This window comes from Lichenostomus cassidix, chromosome 4, assembly GCF_008360975.1.
Source record: "Lichenostomus cassidix isolate B80296 chromosome 4, HeHo_3.0, whole genome shotgun sequence".
In the NCBI taxonomy this organism is placed as follows: Eukaryota; Metazoa; Chordata; class Aves; order Passeriformes; family Meliphagidae; genus Lichenostomus; species Lichenostomus cassidix.
The window spans coordinates 64,273,084-64,286,539 of NC_139484.1; the positions used below are offsets into that span (position 1 = coordinate 64,273,084).

Sequence of the window (13,456 nt, forward strand, 5' to 3'; positions counted from 1 at the left end):
CCAACCCACGGATCCCCCTTCAGCCCCTTCCCGCCGCCTCTCTCCCGAAAACGCGAAAGGGGACACGCGGGTGAGCGCCGCGGCGCACTCGGGATCCACCATGGGAGCACTGCGCCAACTCCAGGCTCCCGTCTCTGGGAAGCGGTGCCGCTCCACCCCGAGGGCTTGGCGGTCGCAGCCCCGCGCGGCACCGGCCGCCCCCCCGCGCAGCCCCGGGGCCGGGCGCGGAGCGGAGCAGTGCGGGGCGGGCGCGGCCCCCCGCGGCGGCGGCGGCGGCGGGGCGGGGCGGGGCGGGGCGGGCGGTCCGGCCCGGCGGGCGGGGACATCGCGGCCGCCCCGCTCCGCGCCCGCTGCGCGCCGAGCAGACGCAGGAGCGCCGCGGCGGCGGGCGGGCGGCAGCGGCGGCTCCTGCGGGCGCTCGCTCCGTCCCTCCCTGCCTCCCTCGATGCGCGGTGCGCGGCCGGCCGCGGGGCTTGCGCAGGTAGGCGTCCCGCCGCCGCTCGGCGCAGGGCTTCGCGCGGCCCTCCGCACTTTTTTACTGCTCCCACCACTTTTTTTCCGCCTTTTTACTGTTATTTTTCCCCTTCCCTCTCCGTGCGGGCACCAGGGCTGGTGGGTTTTCTCGTCCTGCTCCCTGCGCTGAGCCCTCTCTCCCTCTCCCGGCAGCGCGGCGGCGGAGCGGAGCGGTGAGCGGCGGCAGCATGCGGCGGCCAGGGGATGTCTGAGGCGGGCGGTGCGGCGGCGGCCGCGCTGCCCCGGCGCCGCTCCGGAGGCATGCGGGCGGCCTGGAGCTCCGTCTGGTGCCTGTGCCTGGCGGCGGCCGTCGGCGGGATGCCGGCAGCGCGGCGGCAGGGCGGTAAGGCGGCGGCGGCGGCGAGGAGCGGCGGGCAGCCGGCAGGTAAGAGCTGCGCGGCCGCGCACACACGTGCTCTGCGGGGACGGCTCCGGCCGGGATATCTCCGAGTCCCGCTCCCAGGGCGAGCGGAGCGGGGCGGATGGATGGAGGCGGCGGTGGAGCGGGAGTTACGAACGCGGGGCCGGGGCAGTTCTACCTCGCCTTGGCTCGGGGTAGTCTCAGAGGCGCCCAGGAGGGACAAAGTGCTTTTAAGAGGATCCCTGTCTGTCAGGAGCCCTCTCCGAGTAGGGCAGTGCATGGGGCACGCCGTGGGTAACAGCAGTTGGGAAGGGAAGATGCTTCGTGCGTGTGTAGCGGCGCATCTGCGGCGCTCATCGGAAATGCCCTGACGGCGTGTGTTCGGGTGGGAAAAGTAAGGAAAGGTCATTTACGTCCGCATCTTGGGAGCAAAAGTGGAGTTGGGACGGCTCCGGGTAGGCACACGCTGAATAGGGTTGCAGCTGAATAAGCGGCTGTGCTGAGAAGGGAGCTGCGGTTCGGGGCAGCCGGTGACCATCTCCCCTGGAGTGGCAGCGCTGCAAGTGAAAAAAAACTTAACACGTCGGACAAAAGCTTGGTTTTGCTTTTTTTTTTTTTTCCTTCTTTTTCTTTCCAAGTAATATACGGCGGGTTTGAAACATCGTGTCTCTGTGATCCGCCTCAGCTGCTACCTGAGTCGCTGTTTATTTTTCAAAGCTCTTTAATGGAAGGGAGCCCCCTCGCAGCCCCCCGTCCTCGGGTTTGCATGTACCCGGCAGAAAGTTTCCATTGTTCAGGAAAAGGTTTGAAGCCTGTTTGCCAAAAAAGTGACAGGGGAATAAATGGACTTCGTGGAGGCTGGGGGGTGGGGGCATTACTTTCATACCCCTTTTGGTTAAAGCTATAAATCACACCGGGGGTTGGGTTTGTTTTCAAGAAAGTCCTAATAAAACACCAGATTCTTAGTGTAACTCGTTTGGCTCATTTTTCACAGCCAAAAGAATTGATTTATGGGGCAGCATCTCAGGGACTCGGTCAGAGCAGATGAGGTCGGTGTGTGGAGGGCATCGGACAGGCCTGTGCTGGCCACAGGGCTGGCAGTGACAGAGGTGTCCCCAGTTCTCTCTGGCTTTGCCTGAAGCGCATGTTGGCGCTGTCACTTCAGGCACAGTTGATCCCATGGCGATGAGGAGCAGCCTCGGTGGCTGCCTCAGTGGTCCCTGGGCTTCCACCCTCACCTTCAGCCCGTAGCTGGGGTGATGGTGTGTTGGAGTGGTGCTAAACCCTTCCCGTGCTCTTAAGATACTTTTGCCAGTTAAAGTTTTGGGATGCTGTTGGGATCATAGCAAGTGGCATACTCAGAGGTCACACAGAGGGAAACAACTCTCCGGGGATGACTGTGGGTGAGCAGTGGGCTGGGATTTCCAGGGACTCCTGTGGAAATCCTCAGGACAGGCTCTCTTACCTCTCGGTCAGCTTTCTCCAAAGCAAAGGTGTCACTGTCAGCCCCTACTGTGCTCCCTGGAAGTAGGATTCCTCCCTGAGCCGGGAGGGTTCCCGTCAACCCCAACACTTCGAGATGTCTCCAAGAGTTGTCCCATCGCTGTGAGCTGCTGAAAGCTCCTTTGGATGGGGACTATGAGGGGAGAGAGAGCTTTTTGGTGCCAGTGGCTGTCCCACCACCATCCACGTGCGTGGGCAAGCGTGGAGCCGGTGCTGCTTGCCCAGCTCTGTGCCAAAGCCAGTGGCTCCGTGACCATGAGGGCACCGGCTGCCTGTCCAACCTGGGGGGGAAAAGGTTGTGCAAAAGAAACTGTAAAGAATATAAACCTTCAGAGCCAAGTAAAAACACATTTTACTTTTTCAGTCTTTTTGACTTGAATGGTAAAAAGAAATTCTTTCTCCTAGTCAAATGGGCCATGGGGTATTGGCTCATTACTGAAGGTTGTTGTTCGCTGGGCTTTGCATTTACAGTCTAAGGCCTTATTTTCCATAAAGGGGCTTGGAAGGATTTTTCCCCAGTGATCTAATTCTCCACACGGGGCTGTGAAGGCTATAACAGCTACTGCTTTGTGCCTATACTCAGCTACATAAAACACACATTGAAGGGAGGCATTCTCGAGGTATGTGTATGTTTGCTAATATGAATACTGGCTATTAGCGGAGGTGGAGGGGGTGCAGGTTTTAACATCTCCGCAGGGAGGTGTTCGGCTGCTGGCAGGAAGGAGGCAGATGGCGGGGCTGTTGCTGAATAGAAGCTAAACTAAAAACACCAGGGGCCTCATCTGGGCTGAGTTTCTCTTCTCTCCCGTTCTCGGGGCTGCTGCAGGAAGAACAATGTCAAATTTCCCCCCTCCCTCTTCTTTTTTTTTTTCTTTTTTTTTATGAATGAAAGTAGAGAGGCGAGGCAGGATTGAATGTGTATGTCATTCAGGGGCTATGACAGAGATGATTAGGGAGGTCAGTGAACTCCTTTGCAGCCTTGAGCATGCGGTCACTCTATTCAGCAGCCACAGAATAGACATCAATATAAAAAAGCCCGTCCAATTTGCATTAGTATTCAGATAAAGATATTACTTCGTACGATTTGTGAATGTCAAGTAACGCTGGCTGTTTTCTTAGAGAGCAGCCCAACTGAAACAGCAGCATTTCACTTTTTTTAAAAACTTCTGATAACCGTCCTGTCTCCTGTAGTTGGCTTGTGTGTGTATCTGCATATGGTATATGTGAAAAAAGCAATTTCTGGGTTCTTTAGGATTTGTGTTGCACTAGTTAGCTGCTGAGGCTGTCTGAGTGCATTGAAAGAGTTGTATAGAGAGCTGCTAATGTTTGATCAGGTTTGTGCGGGAAGGGAAGGGGAGGGGAGAGCTCTCCCAGTCTGTCAGCAGCAAGAACCGAAGTTTCCTCGTGCAAGGAGTAGAATTGTCACCTAGAGTTAATACAGGCAGGTTTTCAGCCAGAGGAGCAGAACAAGGACCTTTTTGGGATTTTGCTTCAGTTTCATGGGAGGGCATGTACCAATTTCTGTGCCTTTTTTGCCTAGAAAGAGGGGATGATGTGCTGGCTGAGGGGCTTTTTGTGCAGCTGATGGAAGCTGAGCTCTGCTTCCATCATGAGCTTTCCAGCATGAGCTCAGCCAGGGGTCCAAGGTGTAGGGTACGCCGATCTGTGTCACTGCGCTTTGCGTATCTGAGCGTTTCAAAGTTCATCCTGAAATTATGAGGGTGTTGAAGCGAGTGCCAAATGGCACTGGCTGTTCCTGGAGCTGGCCTTGGGGTTTATGTGTTCAAACCCTCCACAAAGAATCTGTCGTATATTGATGGTGCTGCTTACTTTGTGCCCTGCACCAGAAATGTTTTAGGTTCAGTGGGTGTCTGTGAGTGATAGTTTTGAGATTAAAAGTTGATCCATTTTTTCTCATGAACAGCAGCAGCTGAAGAGCTAATTAAGTCTTTAATGTGGAGACTAGCATGTTTTACTATATGCAATAAAATAAGAGGAACAAGTAAATGATGACGAAATAAGCCTTCTTTAAAAAAAAAAATCCATTTCTTATCTAGCAAATAGTGAACTTGAAAGTCTGTTCCAGTGCAGAGATGGACTCAATGTATTTGCTAGTAGCTGTATAACATGACGTCTTCTGCGCATACTGACAAGGGTCACTCCAATTAAATCTGAGGTTTTTTTCTTTTAATTAAGACTTTATTAGCAACCGCTGAGTAGGGAATGTGATGAAAGTAAATCTGAAAATTGTGTAGCAAAGTGTTGATCTGCTAATTAAATCATGCAATTAAAGTGAGCCACTGTGACTGGCATGTTAACTTTTACAACTCCCTCCAAAAACATCCTCAGTGCTGTTTGGGAAAGTATACCTGTCCTGAAGCCTGACTGAGCGTGGGTTTTGAAATTAAGTGAACACTAAAGTCTTGATTATGGCATTCCCACTGTATCCAGACAATTTCCATCCTGCGGGATCCAGTCTGCTGACTGCACAAAGCTGAAATTTTTCATAAAGCTGGAGGAGGGTTCCCCTCTCCCTTCTATATAAGGCTGAAAAACAAAAATTTTCCTTTTGAAATATGGTTAATAACTGTGAACTTTGACGTCCACCTACATGCTTAGAAAAATGTTCTTTCTGAATACTTACTGTTGTACATCTGCTATTCACTTAGAGACCCTAAAAGATAGGGAATCAGCCTGATTTCTGAGCAGTTAATAAAATTTTCAGTTTATAAAGGCATTGGATCAAGGTGTTCCTGACAGTGATCTATCGTTGACACGCAGAACTGTGACTGAAGGCATTTGCTGAACCTTAATTTTAGCTAAGGTTAGGGCATGGCCTGCTGGTGGCTTTTTCTGGCTGGTCATTGAAGTGTGTAGGATTCAGTGCATGAGCCATCAGGCTTCATGGAGAAGTGGCTGTGCTGTCCTCATAGTTTTGCTTTTGGCAGTTTTTACTATATGTAAGGTAGACCCATCAGGAATATAACAAATTCAGGTGTTTCTACTGAAAATAGAGTCAAAATTCCCTCCCCAGTTTTTCCCGGCTTAGCTGAACTTGATAGATAGACAAACAATTAATTTGGCTATTTTTATTCTCTTTCCCTGTTTAAATACATTTCTGTCTTCTCCCTCATGTTCTGCATGCTTGTAACTTTTTATATGTCCTGGGAGTTTGTCTGACTCTGCATACCTATTTCTTCCCTTTTTTTGACCCTTAAAAAACACCCCAACCTTGAAATTGCCTGCTGACTCAATAGAGTGGTTTGATGTAGCTGTTTCAGTGTTTGCCATTTCATCCCTTTTAACAGCGATTAGTAATAAACTTGATTCAACATGTACCAGACTGTATGTCAGAGAGGACAGTGACTGGTAAAAGTTTTCCTTACATTGGGTTCTTTTGCAGCAAATGGGACTCTGGTTCAGGACAGCCACTCATGTATGTGGCAGCAGGCAGCCCAGGCTGTAGGAGGAGTAAATCTGAATGCACCTCTGGGCAAACGCTGGGCTAAAACCATGTCTGAAGATGCAAAAAATGCTGAAAGCTCCTTAAAATACCTCGTGAAACACCCCAAATTTTTTTCCTTGGCCTCCTACATAGCTTATCAGTTAAGTGGTTTCCCCTCTTTTGGCTGTTTATCTGATGATCTTGCAAAAAAAAATAGTTTTTCTCTGAAGTAAAGCTGACTCCCCCAGTGCTCCCTTTCTCGTACCCTCACAGCTCAGGTTGCCAAGTGCCACAGATATGATTTAAAGCTCTGTATGTGTGAAGAAGGGCTTTCATTCCTGCAGCAAATGCTGTATTCCTGGTGTGCTTACCCCTAAAGTATCTGTTCCTTGGCTTGAATGACCAGGAAGTTTCTGTAGTATCAAAAGCAAACAAGAACTGTGAGATATGGGCTGAGTAAGACCTTTAGCAAACTTAGTAGTTAAAATGTGAAAGGTAATCAGACGTAAACCTGCCCTATTATTCTGATAGGCTATCAGGGTTTTGCATTCAGGTGGATAGGAACTAGACAGGAGGTAGTTAAATCAATTTTTTTTTTGTGCAGTGACACTCAGGTTACTCAATGTAGCAAAGCTATTTTTGAAGAACAGCAGCACAGTCAAGTAAGAAAACATTTCTCCAGTAACTTCTTTGGTTTCAGATGAATCAATCTAAAAAAGGGGTGGTATTTATTGCATAGGTGGAGGTCTGGTGTGCAGGCCTTGCTTTCTCAAATCCAGAGAGCAGGGGAAGATAATGAGTTGGTTAAATAAAAAGGCTCTATTAAAACTTGGAAGCAGATCTCTTTATCACGCAGAACTGTATGCAAAACAATTGCCCTGTGCTTACACGTTTAGCATCTGTGAGATTTTGGGGCTGTGCCATTTCTGCAGGTTGTGAGGGGTTAAAAGAACTAATGACTCAAGTGAGAAGGGTTCCAAGTTTTCGGGTGAGGAAAGGACGCAGCCCAGGATGGCTCTCTGGGAGCAGGCACAGCTCCACAGGCTGCCCTGTGTGCCCAGGGCTGTTCCCTGGGAGCATCACAGCCCCAGAACCCTGGCAGGGGTGTTTGCAGCAGTACAGCTGGGGTTGTGCTCTGAGCTGCTGAACTACCTGCAAGTGTCATGCCGACACATGGCAGCATGTTGGTTTGGTTTTTTCCTCCCTTGTTTCCTTTCCACCCAAGGAGCCAAGCTATCAGGAACTTCCTTGAGCTATCAGTAAGTTCCTTGAGTATGAGGCTTTTAGGGAAAGACAGCAGCAGGCAATGATGGTGTACCATGGCATGCCAGAAACCTCCACAGGTGGCTTCCCAGCTGCTGCTGTTTCATAACTGATAAAAGTGTTTGTCAGTTTATCTTAATTTAAAACTTTTGCCCTGGAAAGTGAAGTCTTTCTAGTAGTACCTTGATAGCACTGAACTACCTTGTGCTGTTCACAAGGAATCTCACTAAATTATTTCAGCCTGCAGTTTAATCAGTAAAGCTTTGGAGATCGGTAACTGCTGGGTTATAAGGACTGGGCTAGTATTCAGAAATAATGGATTTTAAGCATTTTGGAGTTGACCTGGGGTGAGTTGTGTGTAGGGGAGTCAGCAGAATAGCTGGGTATTGCTTAGGGGCAAAGCCTTGTGGTAATGGTGTGGTGCGTGGGTGGGTTCTCACTGATGCCAAGAGGGAGGAGTGGTGGAAAGAAACAGGCAAGAAGGAGAGGACTTGACTGTCTGAGAGCTCCAAGGAGGCTGCTGAGGAAGAGAGCATCTCTGAGGCTCCTCTCACAAGAGGCAGGTGGCACCTGGCTTGGTGAAAATGGGGTGCAGGCATGGTCCTTGTATAGCAGGACCATGTCCCAGGAGCCATCTGGTCCCCTGTGTTGCTGGTGGTGGCTCTGCAGAGGGGATTTACTGGTGGTTTCCGTGAGGTCTGTGGCAGAGGAGGTGGTGTGAAGCCCTGAAGGTGTTTTTGTTCCACGGGGTACCGCAGGGTGACTGTCATCACCCTGAACTGACAGCTCATCCCCTCTTACTCACTCCCCCTAGGGAAGGTAAAATACATGTCTGTGAAGACTTTTATTTGGAGCAAAAAGGAGCTACAGGAGATGTCCCTGGATCCAAATGGTGAGGCCAGCATTTGTCAACCTTCAGCTTTCCCTGTCAGAAAACTGAAAAGCTCAAAAGAATTAGATTTTTAATTTTATTTTGATGCTTGACAGAGCTTATAAAGATCCTTCATAGCAAATTTGGCTCCCAGTTCGGAGGGTCATTGCTTTCTTTAGGGGTTTTGCCATTCTCTGCTGCCTCTAGTCCTGTAAAAATAATAATGAGGTCCTGATCTTGTGCCTGTTGAATCCAAGGCAAAAAAAGCCCCCATTGATTTCCAAGAGAGCAAGCTGAAGCCCTTCACAGATCGTGGAGGGAGCAGCTATTTAGCATAAGCAGGGATTATTTGGGAAGTTTTCTAATGATCCAAACATTTTAACAAGCAGAGGAAACTGGTGAGTAAAAGAGCTCCCAGTTTGGGGCTGGAGATCCCTGGAGCTGGCTTTCCAGTGGCCTCCCATCCCTCTCTAACCAGCTCTAACTCAGACCTTCGCTTCCTACCTTGCTTTTTGTAGCTCCAGCTCTGATGGGAGCCCCTGGCAGCATCACAGCCCAAACCTGAGCCACCACCCAGCTCCCTGTGCCTGTGCTGTGCATGGAGCTGAGCTGTCATCTCATGGAGCTGGCCACTGTCCCCTCGTGCCCCATCCTCGCTGCCATTGTCTCGGTGTCACCGGCATCAGCCCCGGCGCCGTGAGCTTCCAGCAGCACAAAGCGCTGGGAAAGTGTTAATAATCCCCCGCAGGGTCTGAGCCCTGGGACCTGCACTGGACAGGAGCTGCTGGAGGAGCTTTCCTGGCACTTTCTGGGCAGACAGAGCACAGGAAAAAGTTTTCCCATAGGAGCTGTTCTTTTTTTTTTTTTTTTTTTAACCCCGCTTTCATGTGCAAGATTCAAGTACAAGCAATTCCCTCCCAGCAAAATACTTAAGCAGCTTGTTTGGAGACTGTAGGGCCTGAACGAACTGGTGATTTCATTTTTGTTTAAATTTTTTTTTTTAAACTTCACTCTGTAGATTCCCCTAGGAAAGCATTTTGTTTCTAGCCAGTAGCAGGATCTGTGTAAGATGAGCCAAGATGTGCCTTGGGAGATGGGGGTATAACAACTAAAAGTGAAGAGGAAAAACCAATTGCAGTGAGAAGGTTAAGGAGTTCTGAGTGTGCCCTGACAATTAGCATGCTCAAGTGAAGAGAAATCCTCCATGAGCCTGTCTTTAATTAAAAGAATGATTGGAATTAGGCATAGTGCCGTCTCTCCTGATCAGTATCATGAGTATCTGTACGAATAAAGCATTTTTGAGGAGGGAGAAAAACACCAGATTTTAATCTTCCTTTGGTAGCCGATATGTCTGCCTTTTGCAAGGGCATATTTCTCCCTGTCTTGGAGTACCCAGGCTTGTTGACAGTAAACAACTGTCACTTGGCAGTTTATGAAAGACGAATGTTTAAGAAAACATGTCCAGTTTAAATAGTTATGTTAATAGGCTGGGGATTCATGCAGAAGTGAGGGGATCTGGTAAATGGAGGTACATAAATTAGCTGGCATTTTGAACCACAGAATCATGGAATGGTTTGGGCTGGACAGGACCTTAAATACCACCTTGTCCCAACCTCCAGTATTCGCTGTGCAAGAAAAGAGCTGAATGCAGTTGGGGGAAAAAATTAAAAATACTTTTCATTTTTGCAGTCAGTGTGTTACATGTGAATTCACAGCTTTCTGTGAAAGCATTATTTTTTTTCCCAAAGAAAATTCAGAAAGCCTTTTTCTCCCAGCATGTGGTGGGTTGGGCCCTGGGACACCCCTGGGTGGACAGCTGCCCTGCCCTGTCCTCAGCCTTTGCCTTGCAGGGGTGATCACAAGGAGAGGCTGCAAGAAAACTTTGCCTCCTGATTTGTGAACTGATGAATTACGGAAAGGAAGGGGTGGTGGGGAAGTAAGAAACAGCAGATGGTGTCCTCTCTGCATCCCTGCCCAAAGTTGCTACAAATCCATCACCCACCTTCTTTGGAGTGAAGCACTGGTGGATGTAGTGAGTGATGAGTGAGCGCAAAGCATTTGTTCCAGCTCAGCCCAAAGTCATCAGTGTCAAAACATGAGTGGGGGCCTCGTGTCAGGCACTTGAAATCTGTAATCAAGCACAAAAAGTATGTTTGAGGCTTTCCAGGCTCCTGGTTCCTCCAGCCTGGGAAAAGGGGTGTAAGTGGCTACTGGGAGGTACTGGCATTAGCCTTGAAGATGCTGGGTAAAACTGCTCTCCTGCACCCAGCTGCCATCCTGGGATATCATATAAATATAGTAAATACCGTGGAATTTAAATACAGAGTACTGTGTTACAGATACCTTCTTTCAGCCTGGGATATCTCAGAGAGGAGAGTCTGGACAGCAGAACCTTCTTTGCCCTTGTTCCAGTTAGAGAGCTGGAGAAGCAAATGGGAACCCCCAGAGTTTTGACAAAAGGGTCACACTCAATTTTCTTTTGCCCAGTGGTTCAATTAGTTTTGCCATTATTTGAACTAGGAGGTGGAGGAAACCCAAACACGGAGTCTCCTACCTCAGAAATGCTTTGCCATCTGCCCAGTCAAAAAGGAAAATAACTCCCAGAGAGTTTTACAGGAGTTGTACTGGGGCATCAATCTGTAAATTATTTAATGAAGGAATGAGATTTCTGTCTTGTTTTTATGTGTAGGTGTGCTGGCGTCTTGGGATTTGGGGAGGCAGTGGGCTTCTGCATCATACAAGTCTTCATAAAGGGGAGGGAAGCACAGAGGTGGCAGAGGGGACAGCAGGGGTTCTCCTTTGCCCTGTCCCCCTCAAGGCAGGGACAAAAAGGGGCAGGTTTTGTACCCACCACTGTGGTCTCAGTGGTGGGTCACTGCCTGATCTGTGTCTGGTGACCCCCCAAAATGCAAATCCTTCCTGTGAGGAGTTGGCTGTGTTGCTCTGAACAAGATCATATTGTGGTTGGGATGTGTTAATTCTGGCAGAAGGGGCCTGAAACCTCCTCAGGTGCTTTCAAAATACATGTAAATGTTTGAAATAGAGGTTTTCTCCCCCTCTGGCCGGTCCTCCCAGTGCATAGCAAATGAAGTGGGAACAAGAGGTGCAGTCTTTTCAGAAATAACTTCACCCAGTGCTTGAGCCCAGCTGTTTCAGAGAGAAGGAGTAGTTGGAGGGGTGACATAGAGTGTTTCAGGGCAGGCAGGAAGAAAAGGTGACCCTGGACGAGCCACCTACCTCTGGAAAGGGAGTGGAGGGGGCAGAGTGCTGTGTGCAGCTCTTGTCCCATTTATGGGTTATACATCGAGGGAGGTTGTGCAATTACATGTGTTCACTAGCAGTTACAAAGTGGTGCTTCCTCTCACCCAAAGGGGCGTGGTAGAGGCTTAGCTTTGGTACCTGACTTTTGGACAAATCCAGTCTTTTGGTGGCTGCTGGGCTCAGTTTTTTTATCATGTGTCTTCCACCTGCCAGACTGAAGGGGCTGTTTCTTCCTGCTGCACTGACTATTCTTGCTGTTATAGCAGCATCCATCTAATTCTTAGATGCTCATCTACAAAGAGTAGAATTGTTAAGTGTTTCTGGTGGGAAAATGAAGGGAAAAGCTGGGAAAATCAGTGTCTGAAGGATGGGGAAGGTATCCCAAAGTGTCAGTGGAAGGTCCCTGATTCATATGGGTAGGACCAGCCACATCCTCTTGCAGGAAGGTGTAAATAGCCCTCTGCAGAGGGTCTGCATTTCCTTACAGCAGAGCTAAAATATCTTTGCATAGAGATATCTAACCTGATTCTGTCATTTCTGGATCCCAACACAGTGCAGGTTGTAGAAGATGATTATTTGGGGGCACTAAAACTGCTTGAAGGCAGTGGGAACCGAGACACGCATGACTTCTTGAACTCTCTCTTAATTTGTAAAGTGGAGTCCAAACCCCTCTGTAATCGATACGGTTACAGGAGACCATTAAAAGGTCCCTGCTGGTGAACCTGATGCCCTGGTGCTGCTGCTGGAAATGATAAACCTCTGCATTCAGGTTGGATGGTGTGCGATGCCCTGAGTGTATGCGCGTATGCATGGAAGCCGGTAAGTCCTGCTAATTTAGGGATTGTTTTCCAAGTCTGTTTTCCATAACCCCACAGACTTAATACAAATAAAGAACTGACTGAGTTTCCTGTGAGAAGCGCAGAACAAACGCTAAGTGTGGGATTTGAATGCAGAAAGGTGAAAACACAAATGTATACAGAAACAGCAAGTCAAACAAGCTGAGAAAATATTGTGAGGTTGATTTAACAGAGCAGTGAACTCAAAGCTGTCTATTCCCTTTAGCAGCCTTCTTTAAAGAGGAGAAATAAAAGAATTTTTGACATTACTTTTCTTTGTCATCTCTCCCAACTCTTTCTAATAATGCTGAGGGATAAGACTTGAGTTTAGCACAAGGACAAAGTGTTGCAGCTTTAGTTAGATGTGTTTTCTAAATTACAAAATCTTAGTTTGTCATTCACGACATTAAAGTGGATCAGACTTCCTGAAAGGAGATTACTGTTAAATTTCTCCAACTGGGGTACCTGGCACCTAAATCTCGCTTGAGACTCTGAAATAACAAGCTGGGTTTTGAAAGATGCTGAGCCAGGTCAGGCTCTGCATTTAAATCGCTTAAGCACTCTCAAAATCTGGCAATTCATTTTGATGCATAGATATGGATTTCTGGGCTTAATCACCGACCTTTGCATTTCAAATGTTTGACCTTTGTTTTCTTTACTAAGTATGCAGACAGAGCGGCCCCCAAATTATTATTATTTTTCCCTTTTACACAGCTGAAAACAGCCAGCAGAGAAGACTTGAAGTTCTGCATCTTATTACTGAGAAATAGGGATCTTTGAAAAAATAGCATTTTATGTTACTCAAGGGAAACTTGCAAAAAGGGGAATATTTTCTTATTTTCATTCACGTGAACATGATCCATCATATAATTAAAACCCACAATCAGTTGGAAAAAAACCCACCCAAACTACCCTAAACCTTTGCCCTCTCTTAATCCCTGTATAAGAGGGTTTTTTTTTTTTAAGATGTGCTTCCCCCCCCCCGAAATAAAGGCAATTGATAGGCTCATAAACAAATACCAAACATTAAGTCCTAATCTCCATATAGAGGAGCCTGACCCTTTTTATGGAGAGAGAGGGTAGAGGGAGGAAATGGGGCCAGGAGTTTGAGGTTTAATGCTTATTAAAGTTTTAGTGGGTGGGAAAATGCAATCAATAAATTTTGTTTAATGCCTCAAAACTGGTGTTAGTTTTCACTAGCTACACTGGAGAGTAGTTTTCATTTTGAAACTAGGACACTCGTAGTTGGAATGACAATTAATGTGGAGTGAATATGGTCCCAGTTGGAAGCCGATTTTTTGAATAGCATGAGAACTCCCCCCACCTCCCTGCCTTGGCTCCAAAGTGGGGTAGCTTCCGTTTTTAATTAGCAAACCCGGCAAAATTTAGCTCATTGTGTCTTT

General features: G+C 48.1%; 1 protein-coding gene across 6 annotated transcripts in view; it reads left to right on the plus strand.

Annotated features, from left to right (window-relative positions):
- Positions 1–366: 366 nt before the first annotated feature.
- The window catches only part of FGFR3 (fibroblast growth factor receptor 3), a 55,447-nt gene continuing 42,357 nt past the window's right edge, over positions 367–13,456 (plus strand). For all 6 annotated transcript variants that reach the window (XM_085059605.1, XM_085059606.1, XM_085059607.1 and 3 more), the window contains exons 1-2: positions 367–481; positions 667–898. In XM_085059605.1, coding sequence (XP_084915731.1) covers positions 718–898 — 181 coding nt within the window. In that variant the 5' untranslated portion in view covers positions 367–481; positions 667–717. The remainder of the gene's footprint in view (positions 482–666; positions 899–13,456) is intronic.